The 27314-nt window shown below is 44.7% G+C and overlaps 1 protein-coding gene across 2 annotated transcripts in view; it reads left to right on the plus strand.

The window, feature by feature from the left end:
* Window positions 1–667: 667 nt before the first annotated feature.
* Window positions 668–27314, plus strand: part of LOC132874248 (aminoacylase-1A-like) — a 29901-nt gene continuing 3254 nt past the window's right edge. The window contains exons 1-14 of one of the 2 annotated variants that reach the window (XM_060910262.1): window positions 668–1030; window positions 4048–4067; window positions 4122–4309; window positions 6806–6870; window positions 7338–7442; window positions 8790–8884; window positions 9007–9083; window positions 20826–20915; window positions 22355–22411; window positions 22495–22568; window positions 23760–23809; window positions 23883–24027; window positions 24112–24180; window positions 24269–24348. In XM_060910262.1, the coding sequence (XP_060766245.1) occupies window positions 4192–4309; window positions 6806–6870; window positions 7338–7442; window positions 8790–8884; window positions 9007–9083; window positions 20826–20915; window positions 22355–22411; window positions 22495–22568; window positions 23760–23809; window positions 23883–24027; window positions 24112–24180; window positions 24269–24348 (1025 nt within the window). In that variant the 5' untranslated portion in view covers window positions 668–1030; window positions 4048–4067; window positions 4122–4191. The remainder of the gene's footprint in view (window positions 1031–4047; window positions 4068–4121; window positions 4310–6805; window positions 6871–7337; window positions 7443–8789; window positions 8885–9006; window positions 9084–20825; window positions 20916–22354; window positions 22412–22494; window positions 22569–23759; window positions 23810–23882; window positions 24028–24111; window positions 24181–24268; window positions 24349–27314) is intronic. The other variant, XM_060910261.1, reaches the window with a different exon arrangement.

Here is a 27314-nt window from a genome sequence, read left to right on the forward strand (position 1 = left end):
GTCGCCAGGTCATCACAGGGCTGACACATAGACACAGACAACCATTCACACTCACATTCACACCTACGCTCAATTTAGAGTCACCAGTTAACCTAACCTGCATGTCTTTGGACTGTGGGGGAAACCGGAGCACCCGGAGGAAACCCACGCGGACACGGGGAGAACATGCAAACTCCACACAGAAAGGCCCTCGCCGGCCCCGGGGCTCGAACCCAGGACCTTCTTGCTGTGAGGCGACAGCGCTAACCACTACACCACCGTGCCGCCTAACATTTATCAAAGAAACAAAATTAGCAGGGCGGCACGGTGGTGTAGTGGTTAGCGCTGTCGCCTCACAGCAAGAAGGTCCGGGTTCGAGCCCCGTGGCCGGCGAGGGCCTTTCTGTACAGAGTTTGCATGTTGTCCGCGTGGGTTTCCTCCGGGTGCTCCGGTTTCCCCCACAGTCCAAAGACATGCAGGTTAGGTTAACTGGTGACTCTAAATTGACCGTAGGTGTGAATGTGAGTGTGAATGGTTACAGATAATGAGATGAGATGACATCCATTTGATCGCACCTCAGCCCAGCAGATGACGGGAATACACTTTGCTTGTAAACTGCCATAAAACCTGACAGAAGAAAAAGTGAGCTCATGGATGAATCGGTGATCGACTGCTTTTCCTGGCCGCGTCAGTTCATAAACAACCCGCAGCCGAAGTGTGGACCCTCGCGTCCTGAGGAGTATGGGAAAGTAGTATGCTTTGAAATGGAATATAAAGATGCAACAAAAGCCCCATTTTGTGTTGATTAGTTTTTTCTTCCTTAACAATCAACGACATGTTTGACCTTATATTCCTGAGGTGCTGTTGTTTCCTCCGGGAGGAGAAGCTGCAGACTCGCCTACTGTTCAGTGTGAGAGAATAGTGCGCGTTGTGTGAAATTGTGCTGTTGCGAAACCCGGAGATAAAAGTTCAGCTCCTGGTTTTGTCCTTGATCACTTTGAAAGTCGGCTGGTTGTGGAGCTCCTGACCAACACCGATCAACGCTGAGCAGGTAGAATAAAACCCTGGGTGAAGCTCACCAGCCAAGTAACTCGACAACACGATATTATTTTTATTATTATTATTAGAATTATTATTAGAATTTTCTCGAGCGACTTCAAACCTTTTTAGACATAAACCGGTTAAATGTGAGGTGTTGTAAGGACAGTGCCTCCTCTGACGGCGGCCCCGGAGCCACAGACCCCGGGATTTCGGGGCTGTTTTCCGCTCTCCCCTCTCTGTGGCTCCGGGGGTTTAAAGCTGTTCTGAGATCAGCGCCGGCAGGCTTCCTGTTCCAGCAAGCCGGAAGTGTTTTGATCATGAAGCCAGGCTCTTACACACATCAGCACGGGTTTTTAAATGTTGTGAGATTTTTATACAATTTCAAAACATTGTGAATTGTCAAGCTTTAGAAAAGAGGACTGATGTCAACATGGAATCAAAGTTGCTGGTAGATAATAGTTTGAGTAAATATTTTATCTTGTGCTGATATTTTTTAGCACTGTAATAATGTATGATCTAAAAGATAAACGTGGAGCTTGTCATGCTTATAACCTTCATGATGAACTTTTAATAGAGAGAGAACATACTGCTGATACTATAATGTAGTTAATCAGAATTACTTTATTAATCCCCAGAGGGAAATTCAAATTTGCTACCAAGCTCCTGAATCAAAGAAGTAAACATGTCTAAAAATAGAAGATAAAGTAGTCTGAAAAAATAATAAAAATAAATTTAAACAAGTTCAATAACTTAAGTAAAAGCTAAATGAAGTGATTCTATATACAATGATTCCTATATACATACAGTGGTGTTTTGAAAGTTTGTGAACCCAAATATGGCCTAAAACATCATCAGATTTTCACACAAGTCCTAAAAGTAGATAAAGAGAACCCAGTTAAACAAATGAGACAAAAATATTATACTTGGTCATTTATTTATTGAGGAAAATGATCCAATATTACAGATCTGTGAGTGGCAGAAGTATGTGAACCTTTGCTTTCAGTATCTGGTGTGACCCCCTTGTGCAGCAATAACTGCAACTAAACGTTTGCGGTAACTGTTGATCAGTGCTGCACACCGGCTTGGAGGAATTTTAGCCCGTTCCTCCGTACAGAACAGCTTCAACTCTGGGATGTTGGTGGGTTTCCTCACATGAACTGCTCGCTTCAGGTCCTTCCACAACATTTCCATTGGATTAAGGTCAGGACTTTAACTTGGCCATTCCAAAACATTCACTTTATTCTTCTTTAACCATTCTTTGGTAGAATGACTTGTGTGCTTAGGGTCGTTGTCTTGCTGCATGACCCACCTTCTCTTGAGATTCAGTTCATGGACAGATGTCCTGACATTTTCCTTTAGAATTTGCTGGTATAATTCAGAATTCATTGGTCCATCAGTGATGGCAAGCCGTCCTGGCCCAGATGCAGCAAAACGGGCCCAAACCATGATACTGCCACCACCATGTTTCCCAGATGGGATAAGGTTCTTATGCTGGAATGCAGTGTTTTCCTTTCTCCAAACATAACGCTTCTCATTTAAACCAAAAAGTTCTATTTTGGTCTCATCCGTCCACAAAACATTTTTCCAATAGCCTTCTGGCTTGTCCATGTGATCTTTAGCAAACTGCAGACGAGCAGCAATGTTCTTTTTGGAGAGCAGTGGCTTTCTCCTTGCAACCCTGCCATGCACACCATTGTTGTTCAGTGTTCTCCTGATGGTGGACTCATGAACATTAACATTAGCCAATGTTGCCCCTTTTCCACCAAAGCAGTTCCAGGGCTGGTTCGGGGCCAGTGCTTAGTTTGGAACCGGGTTTTCTATTTCCACTGACAAAGAACTGGCTCTGGGGCCAGAAAAACCGGTTCCAGGCTAGCACCAGCTCTTTGCTGGGCCAGAGGAAAGAACCGCTTGCGTCAGCAGGGGGGAGTTGTTAAGACCAACAACAAGACCGTGAAAGATCGCCATTTTTAAGCGACGAGAAGCAGCAGCTGTACAAACGCAAAGTCATCCATTGTTGTTGCCGCTGCTGCTTCTTCCATGTTGTTTTTGCTTTGATATTCACGCCAAGGTTTATGTAAACGTAGCGATGTAATGACGTGGCTCCGCTTAGCACCGCGAGCTATGGAAAAGCAAACTGGTTCTCAGCTGGTTCGCAAGTTGAACGAGTTGTGAACCAGCACTGGCTCCGAACCAGCCCTGGAACTGATTTGGTGGAAAAGGGGTATATGAGAGAGGCCTTCAGTTGCTTAGAAGTTACCCTGGGGTCCTTTGTGACCTCGCCGACTATTACACGCCTTGCTCTTGGAGTGATCTTTGTTGGTCGACCACTCCTGTGGAGGGAAACAATGGTCTTGAATTTCCTCTATTTGTACACAATCTGTCTGACTGTGGATTGGTGGAGTCCAAACTCTTTAGAGATGGTTTTGTAACCTTTTCCAGCCTGATGAGCATCAACAACGCTTTTTCTGAGGTCCTCAGAAATCTCCTTTGTTCGTGCTATGATACACTTCCACAAACATGTGTTGTGAAGATCAGACTTTGATAGAGCCCTGTTCTTTAAATAAAACAGGGTGCCCACTCACACCTGACTGTCATCCCATTGATTGAAAACACCTGACTCTAATTTCACCTTCAAATTAACTGCTAATCCTAGAGGTTCACATACTTTTGCCACTCACAGATATGTAATATTGGATCATTTTCCTCAATAAATAAATGACCAAGTATAATATTTTTGTCTCATTTGTTTAACTGGGTTCTCTTTATCTACTTTTAGGACTTGTGTGAAAATCTGATGATGTTTTAAGTCATATTTATGCAGAAATATAGAAAATTCTAAAGGGTTCACAAATTTTCAAGCACCACTGTATATTGCACAAGAGTTAAGGATACATGGTAAGACAGTGTACCACAGTTACACAGTGGCATTGTACAGCTTGACTGCAACAGGTAGGAATGATTTCCTGTGTCTCTCAGTTGTGCAGCGTGGAAGAGATCGGTGTTTGATTAATAAACTGGTGTGTACAGGACACAGCAGAAGTTTAATCTCTGTGTGTGTGTGTGTGTGTGTGTGTGTGTGTGTGTGTGTGTGTGTGTGTGTGTGTGTGTGTGTGTGAGGAAGAGAGAGAGAGACCCGTCAGCTCCTGTTAATCATCTCTGAGAGACAGCAGCATGTTACCTGATCAGGATGGACAGAACACTGAAGGAGGAGGAGCAAGTGAAGATCCCTCCGTTTCTCTTTTCAGGGAATATCTCCGTCTGAAGACAGTTCATCCGGAACCAGACTATGGTACCTCAATCACTGATTACTGGCATTCACACGCGCTTGCTTGCTTTCTCTCTCTCTCTCTCTCTCTCTCTCTCTAGGATGAGTTGTGAGTTGAGTTTTGGTCTGAGTTAATTTTCTTATTCCGCCTGAGTACAGCCTTCTGTTGTAAATCAGCCTTGCATGTCATATTTGTAAAAAGCCTGTGAGGTTCGGATGGTACAGACTTCATCAAATATACAGTGGTGCTTGAAAGTTTGTGAACCCTTTAGAATTTTCTATATTTCTGAATAAATATGACTTAAAACATCATCAGATTTTCACACAAGTCCTAAAAGTAGATAAAGAGAACCCAGTTAAACAAATGAGACAAAAATATTATACTTGGTCATTTATCTACTGAGGAAAATAATCCAATATTACATATCTTTGAGTTGCAAAAGTATGTGAACCTCTCGGATTAGCAGTTAATTTGAAGGTGAAATTAGAGTCAGGTGTTTTCAATCAATTGGGATGGCAATCAGGTGTGAGTGGGCACCCTGTTTTATTTAAAGAACAGGGATCGATCAAAGTCTGACCTTCACAACACATGTTTGTGGAAATGTATCATGGCACGAACCAAGGAGATTTCTGAGGACCTCAAAAAAAGCGTTGTTGATGCTCATCAGGCTGGAAAAGGTTACAAAACCATCTCAAGAGTTTGGACTCCACCAATCCACAGTCAGACAGATTATGTACAAATGGAGGAAATCCAAAACCATTGTTACCCTCCCCAGGAGTGGTCGACCAACAACGATCACTCCAAGAGTAAGGCGTGTAATAGTCTGCGAGGTCACAAAGGACCCCAGGGTAACTTCTAAGCAACTGAAGGCCTCTCTCACATTGGCTAATGTTCATGAGTCCACCATCAGGAGAACACTGAACAACAATGGTGTGCATGGCAGAGTTGCAAGGAGAAAGCCACTGCTCTCCAAAAAGAACATTGCTGCTTGTCTGCAGTTTGCTAAAGATCATGTGGACAAGCCAGAAGGCTATTGGAAAAATGTTCTGTGGATGGATGAGACAAAAATAGAATTTTGGTTTAAATGAGAAGCGTTATGTTTGCAGAAAGGAAACCACTGCATTACAGCATAAGAACCTTATCCCAGCTGTGAAACATGGTGGTGGTAGTATCATGGTTTGGGCCTGTTTTGCTGCATCTGGGCCAGGACGGCTTGCCATCATTGATGGAAGAATGAATTCTGAATTATACCAGTGAATTCTAAAGGAAAATGTCAGGATATCTGTCCATGAACTGAATCTCAAGAGAAGGTGAGTGATGCAGCAAGACAACGACCGTAAGCACACAAGTCGTTCTACCAAAGAATGGTTAAAGAAGAATAAAGTTAATGTTTTGAAATGGCCAAGTCAAAGTCCTGACCTTAATCCAATCCAAATGTTGTGGAAGGACCTGAAGTGAGCAGTTCATGTGAGGAAACCCACCAACATCCCAGAGATGAAGCTGTTCTGTACGGAGGAACGGGCTAAAATTCCTCCAAGCCGGTGTGCAGGACTGATCAACAGTTACCGAAAATGTTTAGTTGCAGTTATTGCTGCACAAGGGGGTCACACCAGATACTGAAAGCAAAGGTTCACATACTTTTGCCACTCACAGATCTGTAATATTGGATCATTTTCCTCAATAAATAAATGACCAAGTATAATATTTTTGTCTCATTTGTTTAACTGGGTTCTCTTTATCTACTTTTCAGACTTGTGTGAAAATCTGATGATGTTTTAGGTCATATTTATGCAGAAATATAGAAAATTCTAAAGGGTTCACAAACTTTCAAGCACCACTGTAGATCAGTGTCTTTTCTCTGTAGATGGGTTTCTGAGCTCGAGAGCATGAGAATGAACCCAGTGAGAGAGAAAACAAAAATCTTAAAACAGCAAAAGGTTGTTTATCATGTACTGACTTACAGAGAGAGAGAGAGCACAGAGGGCTAAGTTTTCATTCAGCCCTAGAGGAACTAAATAATTAATGATAATTATAATTGTATAGATAGATTTATTATTTTTATAAATAATTTAACATGTATCAAAAACCTTTGTTGGCATTTTAATAATATTAAAACAAATTACGATATTTTATTTGTAATGAAGTTTTCTCCAAGATCAAAAATGGGGGAAAAAAAAGAACAAAAAAAAAACCCATAACACGGCATGTAAAACTTTTTTTTTTAAATGAAAGTATTTTCATTCGTATATTTGCAAATCTTTGTGCTGAAACAACTATAAATTAGCATTTTCCCACAACACACTGTTGTGTTGGAGCTGACATCCATGATTTGAATATAATAAAGTTGATAGTTTTTGGCACTGATGGATCGCGCCCACAGCTCTGATCTACAAACAGAGGAACACACTGAGCATGCTGACATGCCAAGAAAATTATCCGAGTCAGCATGTTGGCTGCACGGGTCTCACTAAAATGCTGACTGAAATGGTGTGTGTGTGTGTGTGTGTGTGTGTGTACAGATGCTGCTATCAGGTTCCTTGGCAGGATTTCAGAGGAACTTGGTTTGCCCATGAAGAAAGTGGAGGTACAGCAGCTCAGTACAAGCGTGAGGAAGTTTGTAATGAGTGACACAGGAAGTTTATTAACTTAAGAGTTTTACAAGTGCATCAGTGAGCCTTTAGGAGCAGCTCAGGCACATGAAGCCAATACTTCCCCTGAAACCTGTCACACCTTCACATGGTCCAGGGAACGCAGGAGCTTTTCCAGGGGAAGACTTGGGGGGAGATTTAGCAATTATTTTTTTCTGCAACATGTTTAAAGGAACAGTTCACTGTCTCCATGGAAGAAAAGTAACATTAAAGGAGCTATCTTTAGACACTATGGCTGATCAACGATATTTATGAGGCTCTGGATATTTACTCCAGCTTTTGTTCCTGAAGCATTACTTGAAAGAATATTTACAATAAATATTGTAGATGTGTCAAGATTGTTATTTTAATCTACAGGAATGAATAAGCAGGACATAATAAATGTGCTGTCTCCATGTCTCAGGCGTGTCCTGGGAGAGTCGTGACCATCCTGACATGGACAGGCACGAATCCCGCGCTGAAGTCTGTCCTTCTCAACTCTCACACTGACGTCGTTCCTGTTTACCAGGTACTGCAGGAACACACCACGGAGCCCAAAGGTTCCTGATGCTAAATTAAATGTGACTACACAGCATGGTGTAGGCAGGAACAGCACACGTCCACATGGCAGGGCTCTCCTGTGATCTGAGTGTATAGTATAATGGGTTTGAGTCTGGTTCCTCCTGAAGTTCCTGTCTTGTGTCATGTCTGAGAAGTTTCCTGTTTTACTTCCACCTCTGGCTTCTTCATTCGGGATCCACATCTGAAGATGTGAGAGAGCTCAGGAATGAGCGATTAAATGTGTGTAGGAGTTAAATGGAATCCTCATTGTAACTGCAGATGAACGAATTAGATTTTGGAATTGATTCAAATCAGATGAGCCACAAGAAGGGCTGGACTCGGTGGTGGTGGCAACATGTTCGTCCATGCTGTTGACATCAAGTTCAACGTGTTTATCTTTTCATTTCTTTCTGCCTGTTTTCAAAACAAGATGTTCAGCCACCAAAACACTGAAGCCAGCATTACAAAATAATATTCTTCTCGTTCAGATGACTGCTGATCTCTGTGGTCCAGCTGTACTTTTTATGATTTTTGACCAGTTGCTATGGCGATGTACTTTTCTACTTTCTCAGCTGAACCAGAGCAAACACGAATAAAAAATTCACAAGTCAGTTCACTGAATGGGAAAATAATCAGGACATAAAACACAAATACTTTCTTCTAGCAGCAGTTAGACTTTATCTGGGTGAACGTTGACCTGTAGATTCTCAAACCTCGGTCTTGTGGGCCATTAATGAACGTGAAGGTCATACTGTTGTTTTCTGCTGTTGATTTAAAAAAAAGGAGTTTATTATGAAGCATTTGAGTATTAAGTATTAATAGGTATTACAAAACATTATTAGATGGTGTCAGTGCTTGTTGTTTTCTTACTTTTGCTTGCCATGTGGAAAAAGTTAGAGGTTTAAGCAGAAGAAGAATAGTACTTTTTTTGGGTGTGTGCACTGCACTTCTTTTGGATATGGACATAACATTCATGGAAAAAATGTCAAAGTAATTATTAAAATTAAAACCGAACACCACAAATGGGACTTTGTGCTTGAGGTGCACGGTCCTCTGGGGTAATGAATAATCCAACTTTGTTTGTGACAAGGTCTGTTGTTAAAATTGCACAATAATTGACTTGAATTTGATCCAGGAGCATGTGCAAGCAAATACTGTAGGACACTGTAAATGGATAAAAGTTATGCATGTAGTTAAAAATAATAATAATAATGAGTAGTGCTGGTTCAAAGCCAGAGATATTCCAGTGACTCCAGAGAGATCACGGCTTAGTCAAGACAGATTCAGCGTCACGTCTGCATGATGTTCTCTACAGGAGCACTGGAAGTACGATGCATTCGCTGCTGTGAAGGATGCTGAGGGGAACATCTATGGTAGAGGATCCCAGGACATGAAGTCGGTTGCCATACAGTGAGTTCGGACTCAGGCCCTTGTTTATGTCTGTTTAACTGTTACAAACCAAAACTTATATCAGTGAGTGACTTAAGCTCCTTGACTTAAATCTAACGTGTGGTTTTTGTTCCCCCCCTCAGGTATATCGAAGCTATTCGACGTCTGAAGGCTGCAGGGAAGACGTTCCCTCGCACCGTTCACTTGACATTTGTCCCAGGTAAAAAGGACCTTCTGATTGATCAGGTGAAAAAAAAATAATCCCAATGCAAATTCAGAGCACGACTGCTTCATCATGGATTATTTTTGTCGAAGAGCATGACCAAGTGTTTTATTCCCGACGCAAATGTTAGTTTAAAAACATAGTATGTGAATAGTTCTGTAGAGGACAAACCTACAGGTCATGAAATAAGAAACAAAGATGATAGATTATGGATATGAACGTGTGTGTGTGTGTGTGTGTGTGTGTGTGTGTATATATAATGTGTGTATGTTAAGATTGTCTTAAACTAACAATCTCCATTTATCCAGTTGTCTCATTTTGAGAAACTTGTTCACACTGTTATTATTTTTATTATTTTTGACATTGGAAAAGCCCCATGGTGCACCACCATCCTAAATGTTATGAAATGAAATACTGTGTGTACAATTATAAAGAATCAAAAAGGAATTGATGAAACGCGCGCGCACACACACACACACACACACACGGAGCTGTTCCTCAACTGCTCTCAGTGGTTGTGCTTTCAGTTTTTATTGCAGTGAGGCTTGAAAAGCCAGGCTCACATACAATGGTGTTTGAAAGTTTGTGAACCCTTCAGAATTTTCTATATTTCTGCATAAATATGACCTAAAACATCAGATTTTCACACAAGTCCTAAAAGTAGATAAAGAGAACCCAGATAAACAAATGAGACAAAAATATTATACTTGGTCATTTATTGAGGAAAATGATCCAATATTACATATCTGTGAGTGGCAAAAGTATGTGAACCTTTGCTTTCAGTATCTGGTGTGACCCCCTTGTGCAGCAATAACTGCAACTAAACGTTTGCGGTAACTGTTGATCAGTCCTGCACACCGGCTTGGAGGAATTTTAGCCGTTCCTCCATACAGAACAGCTTCAAGTCTGGGATGTTGGTGGGTTTCCTCACATGAACTGCTCGCTTCAGGTCCTTCCACAACATTTCGACTGGATTAAGGTCAGGACTTTGACTTGGCCATTCCAAAACATTAACTTTATTCTTCTTTAATCATTCTTTGGTAGAATGACTTGTGTGCTTAGGGTCGTTGTCTTGCTGCATGACCCACCTTCTCTTGAGATTCAGTTCATGGACAGATGTCCTGACATTTTCCTTTAGAATTCGCTGGTATAATTCAGAATTCATTGGTCCATCAATGATGGCAAGCCGTCCTGGCCCAGCTGCAGCAAAACGGGCCCAAACCATGATACTACCACCACCATGTTTCACAGATGGGATAAGGTTCTTATGCTGGAATGCAGTGTTTTCCTTTCTCCAAACATAACGCTTCTCATTTAAACCAAAAAGTTCTATTTTTGTCTCATCTGTCCACAAAACATTTTTCCAATAGCCTTCTGGCTTGTCCACGTGATCTTTAGCAAACTACAGACAAGCAGCAGTGTTCTTTTTGGAGAGCAGTGGCTTTCTCCTTGCAACCCTGCCATGCACACCATTATTGTTGTTCAGTGTTCTCCTGATGGTGGACTCATGAACATTAGCCAATGTGAGGGAGGCCTTCAGTTGCTTAGAATTTACCCTGAGGTCCTTTGACCTCGCTGACTATTACACGCCTTGCTCTTCGAGTGATCTTTGTTGGTCGACCACTCCTGGGGAGGGTAACAATGGTCTTGGATTTCCTCCATTTGTACACAATCTGTCTGACTGTGGATTGGTGGAGTCCAAACTCTTTAGAGATGGTTTTGTAACCTTTTCCAGTCTGATGAGCATCAACAACGCTTTTTCTGAGGTCCTCAAAAATCTCCTTTGTTCGTGCCATGATACACTTCCACAAACGTGTTGTGAAGATCAGACTTTGATAGATCCCTGTTCTTTAAATAAAACGGTGCCCACTCACTCCTGATTCTCATCCCATTGATTGAAAACACCTAACTCTAATTTCACCTTCAAATTGACTGCTAATCCTAGAGGTTCACATACTTTTGCCACTCACAGATATGTAATATATCATTTTCCTCAGGGCGGCATGGTGGTATAGTGGTTAGCACTGTCGCCTCACAGCAAAAAGGTCCGGGTTTGAGCCCCGTGGCCGGCGAGGGCCTTTCTGTGCGGAGTTTGCATGTTCTCCCCGTGTCCACGTGGGTTTCCTCCGGGTGCTCCGGTTTCCCCCACAGTCCAAAGACATGCAGGTTAGGTTAACTGGTGACTCTAAATTGACCGTGAGTGTGAATGGTTGTCTGTGTCTATGTGTCAGCCCTGTGATGACCTCGCGACTTGTCCAGGGTGTACCCCTCCTTTCGCCCGTAGTCAGCTGGGATAGGCTTCAGCTTGCCTGTCACCCTGTAGAACAGGATAAAGCGGCGAGAGATAATGAGATGAGATCATTTTCCTCAATAAATAAATGACCAAGTATAATATTTTCATCTCATTTGTTTAACTGGGTTCTCTTTATCTACTTTTAGGACTTGTGTGGAAATCTGATGTTGTTTTAGGTCATATGCATTCAGAAATATAGAAAATTCTAAAAGGTTCACAAACTTTCAAGCTCCACTGTAGATACAGATATCGATGATGATGGCTGCCATCAGTCTCGGGAGACCATGGTTTGCATCCAGGTCTGTTCAGTTAGCACTGGAACAGCACCCTGAGTAACCGTATAAGCCCACACGTGAGTGGCAGTCTCTGCTGCAGTGGGTGCACTTGAAGGCGGTGTCGGCGCTGACCGTCACCAAATGACTGACCTTCCTCTGGGAATGCTTCTCCACTGCCTGTCTCAGTTTGGCCTCCCCTCTCTGGAGGCCTCGACCCAGCTCTTGCCTCTATTGACACCGGTCGCTGGCAAGTTCCTCCCACCTCTCAATGTTCATGTTGAGCACTTTCATGTCACGCTTGCAGATGTCTTTAAAGCGGAGGTGGGGGCGTCCTTGTGCATGTTTTCCGGTGGCCAACTCGCCGTACACCAGGTCCTTGGGGATCCTTCCATTCTGCATGTGGTGTATGTGGCCGAAGCAGCAAAGGTGACGCTGCTGGAGCATTGTGAGGATACTTGGTATGTCGGTTTGGTCCGTCCAAATGATGCCAAGAATGCGCCACAAACTCCGTAGGTGGAAAGTGTTCAACGTTCTTTCCTGTCTGGCGTAGAGGGTCCAGGATTCACTGCCATACAGCAAGATGGAGATTACGCAGGGTCTGTGGACTGCTACCTTGGTGTGGACAGTCAGTTTAATGTTCTTGCTTCCAGACATGCTTGGACAGTTTGTTGCATGTTCCTGCAGGACGACTGATCCGTCTGTTGAGCTCGACATCCATGGAGAGGTTGTCAGATGCTGTGGAGCCAAGATAGATGAATTCATGTACCACCTCCAGCACCTAGTCTTTAATGGTGATTGTTGGGGAGTCTCCAACGCTCTGGCCCATCACTTTCATTTTCTTCAAACTGATGGTCAGGCTGAAGTCCTGACTGGCGTGAGTGAAGCTGTCCACGAGGCACTGCAATTGTTCCTCCTTGTGTGCTGCCAGAGCTGCATCATCAGCAAACAGCATGTCTCAAATCAGGACCTTGCAAACTTTGGCCTTTGCTTTCAGCCAGGACAGACTGTACAGTTTGCCATTGGATTTGGTGTGAAGATAGATCCCATCAGTGGACGTGCTGAAGGCATGTTTCAGCATGACAGCAAAAAGATGCCAAACAATATAGGGGCAAGAACGCAGATATCACAGAGACAAAGATGGCACCGTGGACGGTTTCATGACCTAAGATGGCGCCGCGGACAGTTGCCTCGGTACTTCGCTCTCTCATACTTTCTACGTTTTTGTGTATTTGTTGTGTTTCTTGCGCTTCTTCTCTGGTCATATACTCCAGAGAAGAACTCATAAACATTGGAATAACCACCAGTAAAGTTTTTTTCATCGGTTTTTATCGATCCAGAAAGTTTTCCAGAGCTACTTGTTGGAGGAGCAGCAGCTCTCTATGGTCTCCGCCGAGGACGCCGGAGACACCGGGGGAAGCGAGCCGGCGCGCTCGTCAGGCTGAGGCAGCGGGGATTTCGCACTGCGCTCCCATCTATTCACCTGGCTAACATCCACTCTTTGGCCAACAAGATGGACGAACTGCTGCTCCTCAACACAATCAACACGGATTTTAACAGATCTGCTGCCTTGTGCTTCACCGAAACTTGGCTCGGTGAGCACATCCCGGACACTTCTCTCCACTTGCCTGGATTTCACCTGCACTGAGCGGACCATGAAACGGAGCTCACGGGGAAAACGAGGGGAGGCGGAGTCTGCTTTTACATTAACGAAGGTTGGTGTACTGATGTCACGGTTCTAAACAAATCATGCAGTCCTCATCTGAAGACATTATTCATAAACTGCAAACCGTTTTATGCTCCACAAGAGTTTTCCTCGTTTATTCTGGTTGGAGTCTACATCCCTCCTCAGGCTTGTGTTACTGAGTCATTACAACACCTGGCTGACCAGATAAACAACGTGGAAAAAAAAACCCCAGACTCTTGGCTCATTGTTTTGGGGGACTTTAACAGAGCAAACCTCAGCCACGAACTGCCAAAATATAAACAGCACATTAAGTGTCCCACCAGGAACACTAACACTCTGGACCATTGTTACACTGTTTTAAAGGACTTGTACCACTCAGTCCCAAGGCTGCATGGGGGACAATCTGATCACTGCATTGTTCATCTTATCCTGACCTACAGGCAGAAGCTGAAATCTGCTAAGCCTGTGGTAAAGACGGTGAGGAGATAGTCTGATGAGGCCAAAGTGGAACTACAAGCCTGCTTTGACTGCACTGATTGGAGTGTTTCTGAGGCTGCAGCTTCAGACCTACATGAACTGACTGATACCGTGACATCTTGCATCAGTTTTTGTGAGGATATGTGTGCACCCACCAAGACCTTCTGCACATACAACAAACAACCCTGGTTCACTGCAAAACTCAGGCAGCTTCGCCAGGCCAAGGAGGAGGCCTACAGAAGTGGGGACAGAGTCCTGTACAAACAAACCAGAAACACACTGAAGAAAGAGGTGAAAGCAGCTAAGAGGAGCTATGCTGAAAGGATCAAAAACAGCTGTAGCAGTTCGTATGGGTGGAGCACAGAAAGACGGCAGGCCAGAATTCAGTTTAACAAACTCTTTATTTTAGCTTTTCAGCTTTAAACTATTCATACACACGCACCAGTCGTCTGGTTGGGGAGAGAGCTTCCTTCCTCTGCTCTCTCTCTCTTCATATAGGGCGCGGTCACTGGGGAACACACACACACACACACAGATTAACCAACATCAGGTGCAGTGATTCTGCCACTTACCTTCCCTGACTCCACCCTCCGGTCACAGACCAATGCTTGACCACGCCCCCGTTGCCACATACCCCCACCACCCAACTCAGGAGGAAAAACTTTATCTCCCGGTGCGAACTCCCTAAGGCGCATACCCCTGTCATACAGGTGGGTTTGCTGTTCTTGGGCCTGCCGCAAATTCTCCTGGGTTAGGTGTGTGAGTGTGTGGAGTTTTGTGCGCAGGTCCATAACGCATTGAATTTGATTTTTACTGGGTGAAGGTCCCTCCTCCCAATTTTCTCGCAGCACATCTAGAATGCCGCGTGGCTTATGCCCATATAACAATTAGAATGGGGAGAACCCCGTGGAGGCTTGGGGGACCTCTCGCGCTGCAAATAACAAGGATTCGAGCCATTTTATCCCAATTATGTGTGTCCTCACTTATGAATTTAATTATATTCTTGATTGAACAGTTCAACTAAACCGTCCGTTTGTGGGTGATAAACGCTGGTGCGGATCGGTTTAATACCCAATAACCCATACAGTTCGTTCAGTGTACATGACATAAACGAGGTGCCTTGGTCAGTCAGAATCTCTTTCGGGATTCCAACTCGGGAGATGACGCGGAAGAGCGCTTCCGCAATACTGCATGCTGAGATATTGTGCAGAGGCACTGCTTCCGGGTATCGCGTTGCATGGTCCACCAGAACTAAAATAAAGCAGCACCCTCATGTTGACCGATCTAATGGCCTGACGAGATCCATCCCAATTCTTTCGAACGGGGTCTCGATTAATGGGAGAGGGCGCAAAGGCGCTTTTGGAATGGCCGCTTGATTTTACTAACTGGCATTCGCGGCACGCCGTACATCACCTACGGACATCGCCGCAAATCACTGGCTAATAGAACCAGGCCATTAGTCGGGCTAGTGTCTTATCCTGCCCTAATTGTCCAGCCATGGGATTAAAGTGAGCCGCCTGGAATACCAATTCCCGGCGGCTCTTTGGAATCAAAAGCTGCATGACTTGCTCTTTTAAGTCTGAGTGTCCTGCGTCACTCGGTATAATCTATCCTTCATAATAGAAAAATAGGGGAAGGACTCGTCTCACAATTGCTCTAACGGGAAATCCCCAAGGGATTCCCCGAGAGAGGGAGGAGGAGCCTGCTGCTTCTCACTCTGACGCGGAGATGACGTAGACGGCTCTGTGACAGCTGCTCCCGCCAAAGTGACACCGGGACCTCCCCCTGCTAAACTACAGCAGGACCCACTCTTCACTAGATGGCTCATTAACTCCCCGAATCCCGGCCAATCAGTCCCCAAAATTATCGAGTGGGTAAGGCGAGGATTAACTGCCGCCTTTACTCTAAATTTTCCCCCTCGAAAAAGAATATGGACCAACACTAAAGGGTAGCTGTGAACATCCCCATGCACACACAACACCTTCACCAACTGTGCTCCCCCCCCCAATGCCTCGTCTTGCACCAGGCTTTGGTGAATTGAGGTCTGATTACAGCCAGAGTCCATCAAAGCCTGATATGTATCCCCTTGGGTACTCACCGGTATGCGATATGCTCCAGCCCGATCGAGGGCGGCTCCTGGCGCGTCGGGGATCCAAACCACCGTGCCCACTTCCATCACCGAGCACTGCTGTCGGAGGTGGCCCGGCTCCCCGCAGCGCCAGCAAACCGGCCCAGGCTTCCTCTCTGCACCGGCGCTCGGGGGCTCACTCACCTGGGGGGGGAGACAGACACAGAAGGGAAAAACGGGAGGGCACCGCGGGTGCGACGAGCTGGCTGGGCCGGCCCCCACCTCCGCGGTGGGGGAACGGGGTGAGGACGAGACACAGGAGGAGGGGGAGAAGAGGGAAGAAGAGGATGTCCACTGTCCTGCCATCGGAACAGCCGCCAAATGGTCCTCCGCCAACTCAATGGCCTGATCCAGCGATGAACTGCTCCAATACCACCTGATCGATGATCCCCTCGGCGTCGCGGTTGTCGGCCCTCAACCACTGCCAGCAGGTGTCCCGAAGCTGCTGGCCAAATGCGAATGGCCGGCCGACTTCCTCCAGACGCAGAGCGCGGAAGCGCTGATGCTGTTGTTCAGGGGTGCGCCCCACCCGCTGGAGGATGGCCTGGCGAAGGTCCGCGTAGACCAGCTGTCAGTCGGCGGGGAGCTGTAGCGTGGCCAGCTGCGCCTCGCCTGTTGGCAGGGGGAGGAGGCGCGCCGCGCGCTGTTCCACCGGCCAGCCCGAGGCCTCTGCTGCCTGCTCGAAGAGTGTGATGAAGGCCTCGGGGTCGTCATGCGGGCCCGTCTTAGTGAGGGTGAAGGGAGAAGGGCCCGTGGAGGTGGTGGACCCTGCCGACATGAGGAGGTGCCGGAACGCCTGTCGGTCTCCTTGCTGCACCAGCACCAGGGCCTCGTACCGGTGCTCCTGCTCCTTTCGGAGGGTGACTAGCGCCTGGTGCTGGCTCTGCTGGGCCGTGGCGAGGGCGTGGACCAGGTCCGCGAAGGGGGAGGACTCCATGGGGCTGTTCTTTTTCCTGTGCTTGATCCTGGGTTTCGGCACCACTGTAGCAGTTCATGTGGGTGGAGCACAGAAAGACGGCAGGCCAGAATTCAGTTTAACAAACACTTTTATTTTAGCTTTTCAGCTTTAAACTATTCATACGCATGCACACACACCAGTCGTCTGGTTGGGGAGAGAGCTTCCTTCCTCTGCTCTCTCTCTCTCTCTCTCTCTCTCTCTCTCTCCCCTCATATAGGGCGCGGTCACTGGGGAAGACAAACACAGATTAACCAACACCAGGTGCAGTGATTCTGCCACTTACCTTCCCTGACTCCACCCTCCAGTCACTGACCGACGCTTGACCACGCCCCCGCTGCCACAACAGCCTTTCAGCCAACAATCCAGCGTCAGTGTGGATAGGCCTGAAGAATATCACCAGCTACAGGAGACCATCCCCCAACACTGCAATGAACCATCAACTGGCTGATGAGTTGAATGTGTTCTTCTGCAGATTTGACACCATTTACACCCCCTGCTGTTCTGCCTCCTCTCGCCTCTGACCCCACACCAGCATTCAAGATCTGTGATCAAGCAAGTCCAGTTGCTCTCTTTTACCACCCACAGTTTACTATGACCTGGATGACTGAGAATCTTCACAGACATCTGTGAAGAGGATGTTTGTCAGCTTTTTCGCAGACAGAAGATCAGGAAGGCACCCAGCCCAGATGGTGTGTCACCCTCCTGTCTGAAGGTCTGTGCTGATCAGCTGGCCCCCATCTTCACCCAGATCTTCAATAGATCCCTGGAGCTGCGTGAAGTGCCCTCATGCTTCAAACACTCCACAATAATCCCGGTTCCCAAGAAAACCACCATCACAGGACTGAATGACTACAGGCCTGTAGTCCTCACATCTGTAGTCATGAAGTCCTTCAAGAGACTGGTGGTGTCACAACTGAAGGACATCGTAGACCCTGCAGACGCTGGACCCCCTGCAGTTTGCCTACCAGGCAAACAGGTCAGCGGATGATGCAATCAATATGGGACTGCACTACATCCTGCAACACCTTGACTCTGCAGGGATGTACGCCAGGATCCTGTTTGTAGGCTTCAGTTCGGCGTTCAACACCATTGTTCCAGACATCCACACCAAGCTCACCCAGCTCATTGTGCCCTCCTCCACCTGTCAGTGGATTATAAACTTCCTGACTGACAGGAAGCAGCAAGTGAAGCTGGGGAGCATCACATCCAGCACCCGGACTATCAGCACTGGCGCCCCCCCCAGGGGTGTGTGCTCTCCCCACTGCTATTCTCCCTTTACACCAACGACTGCACCTCAAGAGACCCATCTGTTAAACTCCTGAAATTTGCAGACGACACAACGGTCATCGGCCTCATCCGAGACAGTGACAAGTCTGCATACAGACGGGAGGTTGAATGGCTGGTCTGTTGGTGCGGTCAGAACAATCTGGAGCTGAACACGCTCAAAACTGTGGAGATAACCGTGGACTTTAGGAGGACACCCCCCCCCCCCACACACACACACACACACACTGCCGCCCATAACCATCGCCAACAACACTGTGACTGCTGTTGAAACCTTCAGGTTTCTGGGCTCCACAATCTCCCGGGACCTGAAGTGGGAGACCAACACAGTCACCATCATCAAAAAGGCCCAGCAGAGGTTGTACTTTCTGCGCCAGCTCAGGAAGCTCAACCTGTCTAAGGAGCTGCTGACACAATTCTACTCTGCCATCATTCAGTCTGTTCTCTGCTGTTCCATCACTGTCTTGGTTTGGATTGGTCACCAAGCAGGACAAGAACAGACTGCAACGGACAATAAGGTCTGCAGAGAAAATTATTGGTGTCAGCCTGTCCTCCATCCAAGACCTGTACCTGTCCAGAGTCAGGAAACGGGCAGGTAACATCTCTGCAGACCCATCACACCCTGGTCACAAATTGATTAAACTTCTCCCCTCTGGGAGATGCTACAGATCACTGTATGCAAAAACTACCAGACACAAGAACAGGTTGTTTGTTTGTTTGTTTTTTCCCCCTCAGGCTGTTTCTACGATGAACAGCTAAAACCGGACTCAAATATCAGTAACATCAACTGTGAAATATCTGCACACTCGTCCTGTCATTCTGTGTACACTGTATATTTATATTTACTAAGTCATCCTTGCACTATGCACCATTTTGCACCAAAAGATTCTACATGTACATAGCTTTTTGTTTTGTTTTTTGTCTACGCTTTTTTTTTTTTTTTTAATCTGTTTGTACTAAGAGAGCTAAGTGAAACCGGAGTCAAATTCCTTGTGTGTGTTCACATACCTGGCATGAAAAGTGATTCTGATTCTGACATGAAAAACCTGTGTGATGAAATACATGGGCGGCACGGTGGTGTAGTGGTTAGCGCTGTCGACTCACAACACGAAGGTTCCGGGTTCATGGCCGACAGGGGCCTTTCTGTGTGGAGTTTGCATGTTCTAACGTCTCTGTGTGGGTTTCCTCCGGGTGCCCTGGTTTCCCCCCACAGTCCAAAGACATGCTGGTTAGGTAAAACACCCAGCCACTGGGGTTGCACAAGCCAGTATGTACTTAATGCCCAGATAGATTGGAGAGGGTTGTGTCAGGAAGGGCATCTGGTGTAAAACCTGTGCCGAATCAAATGAGACTGTAGCTAATTTTTAAACCACAGTCTTATCTCAGTTCAGTTCATTTCTCTTGCTCCAGCAGACTCCTGTCCTTTTCCAAAAACTCCTGCTGAGCTGATTGGGTTCTGAACCCAGTTAAGTGATTGGACGGAGGCTGAGGGGGAATAAAAAATGTCTCCAAGTGTTTTTTAAATCCTTACCTGTTATCCTACCCAGCGCAGCAGTGTTGACCTGTCTCTGCCGTTTTTGGGCGAACATTTCAGCAGTGGCCCTTTCCAGATGTTTGTGCCAGAGGGAGGCCTTTGTACAGAATGTTCTGATTTGGTCTGTGCTTGTGAGCAGAGTTTGGCTTCAGCCTTCAATGCGTGTATTCAGTTCATTCAGAACTGTGAGCCTTGCACACTGTTCATCACTTGGAAGCAGCTTTGTCTCATCACATTTCTCATCAGTTAAAAAGGATTTCAGTTCCTCCCTCGACTTGGACATGCAGGCCAGCACTTTCCATGAGACAACCATCGGACCTCTGTGTGGAGCAGTGAGGCCTGATGCTCCGCTCCAGTCTCCTCATATAAAGTTGCGAGGAGTTGCTTTTCAGAGGTCTTGTTGAGACAAAGTTTACCAAATACCTGACACCATCCAACACCTTAGCAAGGTCCACTGGGACAGTCTTGGGAACAAGAGCCTCATGGTGTGTGACCAACAACATCTGAGTTTATAACGAAGCCCTTGTAGGTGCATGCAGTGATGATAACTGCAGACATTGATGCAGTTGTCCCACTGAAGTCCTCTTTGTTGGAGATCTGTTGAAGAGACCCAAAAAATTTCCTCCCTGTTGTTTTTCAGACGATGCATGAGGGGGGGATTTTTTCTGATGGTGTCTCCATTCACAAAGCGCACTATGGGAAAATTCTTGAGCACGTCCACTGACAAGTTGCAGGACAGATTTCCCACTGGAACGCATCTTCAAAACAACACTTTGGATGTCTGCAGATTTGTCAACAACACGTCTGGCAATCGTGTTATCTTCAGCAGTTTCTTTCACTGCATCTGGGCCCAGCATGGTGTTCACAGTGGCTTTGTAGGCTCGTGATATTAATGTCTCTGCCACAGTGTGTGGCTTCTTTGAATTTGCCACGAGTTCAGCTCCTCGGGATCTCTCACAGCACTGTGGTGTTGAAAAAACAAAGATTTAGATCATGCAGTTCATGGTATAAAATCTATTTTAAATAATCAATGTTCTCTGTGCAATCATGACCTGACTGCACAAAAAATATCAATCTGGGGTTTTTTGTTTTGTTTTCCTTTTCAGATGAAGAGATCGGCGGTCTGAAAGGAATGGAGGCGTTTATAAAGCACCCGGAGTTTCACAAGCTCAATGTTGGCTTTGCTTTGGATGAGGGTAAATGAGTAACACATTTTCAACAACGACCTCTTTTAGTGACTGGATGCTGGATGGAGAGTGATGCTCAACTTGTCTCTTCAGAATTCCCCATAGGTGTTCGATTGGGTTCGGATCAGGAGACATACTTGGCCACTGAATCACTTTCACCCTGTTCTTCTTCAGAAATCCAACAGTGGCCTTAGATGTGTGTTTAGGATCATTGTCATGTTGGAAAAGTGCACGATGACCAAGGGCACGGAGTGATGGTAGCATCTTCTCTTTCAGTATAGAGCAATACGTCTGAATTCATGATGCCATCAGTGAAATGCAGCTCCTCGACACCAGCAGCACTCATGCAGCCCCATATAAGGACACTGCCACCACCATGTTTCACTGTAGGCACCAGGCATTTTTCTTTGTATTCCTCACCTTTGCGACGCCATACAGTTTTGAAGCCATCAGTTCCAAAAACATTTATCTTGGTCTCATCACTCCAGAGTATAGAGTCCCAGTAGTCTTCATCTTTGTCAGCATGGGCCCTGGCAAACTCTAGGCGGGCTTTTTTGTGCCTGGGCTTTAGGAGGGGCTTCTTTTGTGGACGGCATCCATGCATGCCATTCCTCTGCAGCGTACGCCGTATTGTGTCACAGGAAATAGTCACCCCAGTTTGGCTTTCTACTTCTTTAGATAACTGCAGTGAACTTGCATGCCGATTTTCTTCAACCCTTCTCATCAGAAGACGCTCCTGTCGAGGTGTTAACTTCCGTGGACGACCTGGACGTCTCTGTGAGATGGTTGCAGTTCCATCCTTCTTAAGTTTTTGTACCACTTTTGCTACAGTATTCTGACTGATAAGTAAAGCTTTGCTGATCTTCGTGTAGCCTTCACCTTTGTGGTGTAAAGAAATTATTTTCTTTGGGGAATTCTGAAGAGACAAGTTGAGCATCGCTCTCCATCCAGCATCCAGTCACTAAAAGAGGTCGTTGTTGAAGAATGGAAAAAGACTGATGTTACAAAATGTCACCAACTTGTTCATTCCATGCCTAGAAGACTTGGTGCTGTCATTAAAAATCATGGAGGCCATACAAAGTACTAGATGTAGTAGCTTTTGTTGTGGGGTGTACTCATTTTTGCACCACCCTAATTTGAGTAAAACTGAAAAATGTGTAATCTAAGTTATATTATTAACATTACTTTCCCGTTATAAGTTAAACAGATGTTATATTAAACTGTCTTGTCAACATTTTGGAAATGGTTTGTGTTCACTGAGATATTGTTTAAAATGTTACTTTTCAAAGGGGGTGCACTCATTTACACTCAGCTGTGTGTGTGTGTGTGTGTGTGTGTGTGTGTGTGTGTGTGTGTGTGTGTGTGTGTTTCATACACACACACACACACACTTTTTTTTTTTTTTTTATATATATATATATATATACACACACGTTTGTTTGTTTCAGGTCTAGCCAATCCCACAGAAACCTTCACAGTGTTTTATGGAGAGAAGAATCCTTGGTGTAAGTGAATCTCCTCTCATAATCAGTGTCTGAGATCGTGACTGTCTCCACTACTCACTGTGTGTGTGTGTGTGTGTGTGTAGGGGTGACTGTTCGGTGTCCAGGCAGTCCGGGTCATGGCTCCAGGTTTGTGGAAAACACAGCTGCTGAAAAACTGGTCAGTCACACATGACGCATGTATTTATCTGTCTGTCTCTCTGCCTGTCTAATTGTCTGCTGAACAACTTGACTGTATTGGACTTGATCTGTTTGTCTGTCTTTCGAACCATCTTTCTTTTTGCTTTTCTGTCTCAACAATTTGTCTGTCTCACTGTCTTTTGTCGCATCAACCTGTCTGTTTCTCTACCTGTCTTTCTCTTAGGCAGCTGGGCCATAGAAGGTTCACGCTGCATGCTGCACACTACACGCTACACGCGTGTAAAGAAAAGTGGACAAACGTAGCATGACTTGCTCTGGGCCTTAGAACGGCGTTCACGCTGCACGCTGCACACTTCACGCGTGAAGCGTGAAATGAACATGCACACTTTTTTCTAGGCGTGAAGATGGAAATTCCAGTCAATGCATGCGGTCACCGCCGCGCCAGCCAATCAGAACGGGTCTAGGGAGATAACTCTATGCTTTCAGGGGAAAACTTCAGAAAAAATATAATTGAATGGTATAATTGAAAAATAGTTCTTCATCGGGATTGTCAAGCAGATTATAGAATGTTCGGTGAAATTCACCACGGGTTTCTCTCAGAAGGAAGTGTTCTCGGCTCCAAATTCTGTTCCTTTTTCTCTTCCTCTGTCTCAGTAAAAGCAGAATGAGGCAATCGTCGTCATCCGAAGAGTCCATATTGTTGGTTACTCGGTCAAAGTAGAACAGACGCAACACGTGAACATCCAAGCATGAAGTTTAATGGCCCAGGGTCCGGTTCTTCACGTGAACGTGTAGCGTGCAGCATGCAGCGTGCAGCGTGAACCTTCTATGGCCCTGCTGCCTTACTGTTAATCTGAATGTGGATCTATCGAACCGCTGAACTGATTCTGTCTCACTTTGTCAGTCTGCTTGTCTGTCTGTCTGTCTGTCTCTTGATTTTCTGTCTTCATAATCTGTCTCACTGTCTTCTTAACCATCTACCTGTCTGTCTGTCTGTCTCTCTCTCTCTCTCTCTCTCTCTCTCTCTGCCTGTCTTTCCATCTGACTGTAGATCAGTTTTAAATGCCAATCTGACTGTCATTCTGACAGTCTCTGTCTGACTCACTGTTTTTTTCTATATATTTACACCTGCTTGTCTGTCTGTCTGTCTGTCTGTCTGTCTCTGCGAAGACAGTAAGACAGCTGTCTGACCCTCTGTGCTGTTTTTCAGCGCCGGGTCATTAATTTCTTCCTGGATTTCAGAGAGAGAGAGAGACAGCGGTGAGTGAGATCAGACAGTGAAGACTCTTCAAGTGTGTGTGTGTCGGACTGATTTGGTGTGTTTCATTTTCAGACTTGATGCGAATGAGTGTTTCACACTGGGTGATGTCACCACCGTTAACATGACAATGGTGAAAGGAGGCATGGCTTACAACGTCGTACCTGCCGAGATGGATGTCAGCTTCGACATTAGAATCCCACCCACTGTCAACCTTCAGGTGTGTGTGTGTGTGTGTGTGTGTGTGTGTGTGAGAGAGCGAGAGCGAGTATCCATCAGACTGAAAAGATGTGTGTTTCTGCAGGAGTTTGAGGAGCAGATTAAAGCGTGGTGTAAGGAAGCAGGTGATGATGTCACGTACAGTTTTGCTCAGGTGTGTAAGCAGCTGTTCATTTTCCCCGTCACTTCATTTCACTGATTCCAGGTTGGTGAACATGTTTGTGTTCCTCCTTCCTTAACAGAAAACGATGACTCAGAACACGACGTCCACAGAGGACAGCGACCCCTGGTGGAGAGCATTCAGCTCCACATGCAAGTCCATGTAAGGATGCGCGTGCACACACACACACACACACACACACACACACACAGGGTTCCCGCAGGTCCTTAAAAAGTCTTAAATACAACTTTCAGTTTTCAAGGCCTAAAAATATCTTAAATTGTTTGGAATGACTGGAATTTTCGAAAGGGAGGTATTAAATTTAATATTGGACCGAATGAGTGAAATGTCTCCATCCGGTTTGGGGTATTTTTTTAACCATAATTTTAAAAGTGACCAGCGCACCTTTTGGGGGCAGCATTGGTTCTGTGCGTCTTCTATGCATTCTGTAGATCAAGAACTAACGTTAGGAGGCTACTGGAGGAAGTGTGGTGCGGTGCGGTGGTTGTGAAGAGTGAGAGATAGAAAGCGTTGATAATTATGGGAAGATCTCAATATCTCATCTCATTATCTGTAGCCGCTTTATCCTTCTACAGGGTCGCAGGCAAGCTGGAGCCTATCCCAGCTGACTACGGGTGAAAGGCGGGGTTCACCCTGGACAAGTCGCCAGGTCATCACAGGGCTGACACATAGACACAGACAACCATTCACACTCACACCTACGCTCAATTTAGAGTCACCAGTTAACCTAACCTGCATGTCTTTGGACTGTGGGGGAAACCGGAGCACCCGGAGGAAACCCACGCGGACACGGGGAGAACATGCAAACTCCACACAGAAAGGCCCTCGCCGGCCCCGGGGCTCGAACCCAGGACCTTCTTGCTGTGAGGCGACAGCGCTAACCGGAAGCGCTTATGGGAAGATGTCTGTTTAATAAGTGGTTGGGGGATGACAAATACCCCCAAAATAAGGAGAAGAATTGTTTGCGATAAAAAGCGCTGGATCGCACAAATGTGTTTAAAGACGGTACCGCAGCGCTGGGGACACGCCCACTGGGAAACCGGTTTTTCACGGACACGAGGCGCGCGCGTGTTAGAGGTCAAGCGCTCCGGAGTGAACCGCAGGGGGGTTCGCGCATGCGCACAAGAGTCGGGTGGAAACTGGGACTTATAGGAAATACTACTACTACTACTACTAATAATAATAATAGGCATCATTTTTTTACATAATTAACATTGTTTATTGTACTAAGTTTAATATAAATATATAAACAACCTTTATTTCAAAACTCGATTAAAAAAGAACTCCAGAAAATACAATAATTCTAAATATAGTACAAAATAATTTGTACAAAAAGTTTTTTAGTTTTATTACTTATCGTCTACAACAGTGTTTTTAATATAATAAGAATAATATTAACAACCACTAATAATAATTAGTAGTAATAGTAATTATTGATTATTAATCATTACTACTTATGAATTAGTGATTAATAAGTACTAGGGATTATTAAATGCTATAAAATTAAGTTATTAAAAATTATTACAAATAATTATTAAAAAGTAGTAATTGATAGAATACAAACAAATGTACTCATGGATTATAGATAATTTTTTTTAAAATAGTGAACATTGATATAAAATAACTGTACTACTACTAATAAACAATAATACTACTAGTAATAGTTGTTATTATTGTTATTATTATCAGTTCAATTATCAATGTTCACTATTAAAAACAAATTATCTATAATCCATGAATAATTGTTTGTATCACTACTACTACTACTAATAATAATAATAACTACTTTTTTAATAATAATTTTAACTAATCTTATAACTCAATTTTATAGCATTTTAATAATCACTATTTTAGCATAATTTAGTAGTTGATAACTACTACTTATTATTAAATTACATTTTGATAATCCCTTCTTATTAATTAAGTAGTAATAATACTGAATTATAATAATTGCTACGCTATTAATTATTAATTAGTATAGCTAATAAGTAGTGATTATTAAAATGTTAAATTGAGTTAATTTTTTTTTATTATTAAAAAAGTTGTTGTTTATTATTATTATTATTATTATTATTAGTAGTAGTAGTAGTAGTAGTAGTAATACAAACAATTATTCATGGATTATAGATTATTATTATTTTTGAATAATGAACATTGATATAACAATTGCACTGATGATAATTAGTTTAGTTATGTAACGCTCTGATGATTGTATGACTGCATAAACAGATTTATGCTGTTACCTGCTATAATGCAGAAGATACACGAGAACTTCCTCAGCCAGCTGTATACTGTACGACACTCAGACTGATTTTTGCTGTCGGACACAAAATCACGCATCATCAAAGATAATCTTTGGGGATTGAAATAATGCCGGCTAAGGTTGTTCAGCTGGTTCTACTTGCCGTTTATTGTTTTCGTTTTTGAAATGATTCATGGTGTTTTCTAGCCTAGTAAACTAGACCCAACCGCCTAGCGGCCAAAAATATTTTTTGCCTAGCAAATGGGTCTAGCCTCGCACCATATAAACAAAAACACCCCGGACATCAAATCGTGCACGCCAATCACAACGCAAGGTTTTTGTTTGGATTCTTTGGGCGGGCTTTTGCAGGAGTGACGACAAAGCTGCGCGACACTGGAGAAAGCGCCACAGGAAAGATGGCTTTGGGCTAGTGAACAGCGCGCGTTTGACTCCGCTTTGGAATCAGTTTTAGAAGAATTAGACTTGGAGTTTTCGTTAAAACATGAGCAGGAAGAGGCTCTCCGCTCATTCCTTTTCAAGAAGGACGTTTTCGCTGTTTTGCCGACCGGCTATGGCAAAAGTCTGATCTACCAGCTGGCTCCGCTCGTAGCCAAAAGGATGGGGCTAGTTTGTGCAGTACGAAGAATTAATAAACAGCTTTGAAACATTACTTTTTGATTGTTTCTTATTTTCCCGTTATTTTAAATTTAAGGGAAATTATTTCACCAAACACCACTAAATAAAAACTCTCAAAAACAGTTCAAGCAAACCCTTGAAAAACACTTGGAAAAAAATGTGTATGTGGTACAGACTCCAAACTTGTGGTCATTATCTCCAAACTTCTTAATATCTAGAACCTGTTTAT

This window comes from Neoarius graeffei, chromosome 26 (assembly GCF_027579695.1).
Source record: "Neoarius graeffei isolate fNeoGra1 chromosome 26, fNeoGra1.pri, whole genome shotgun sequence".
Taxonomy (NCBI): domain Eukaryota; kingdom Metazoa; phylum Chordata; class Actinopteri; order Siluriformes; family Ariidae; genus Neoarius; species Neoarius graeffei.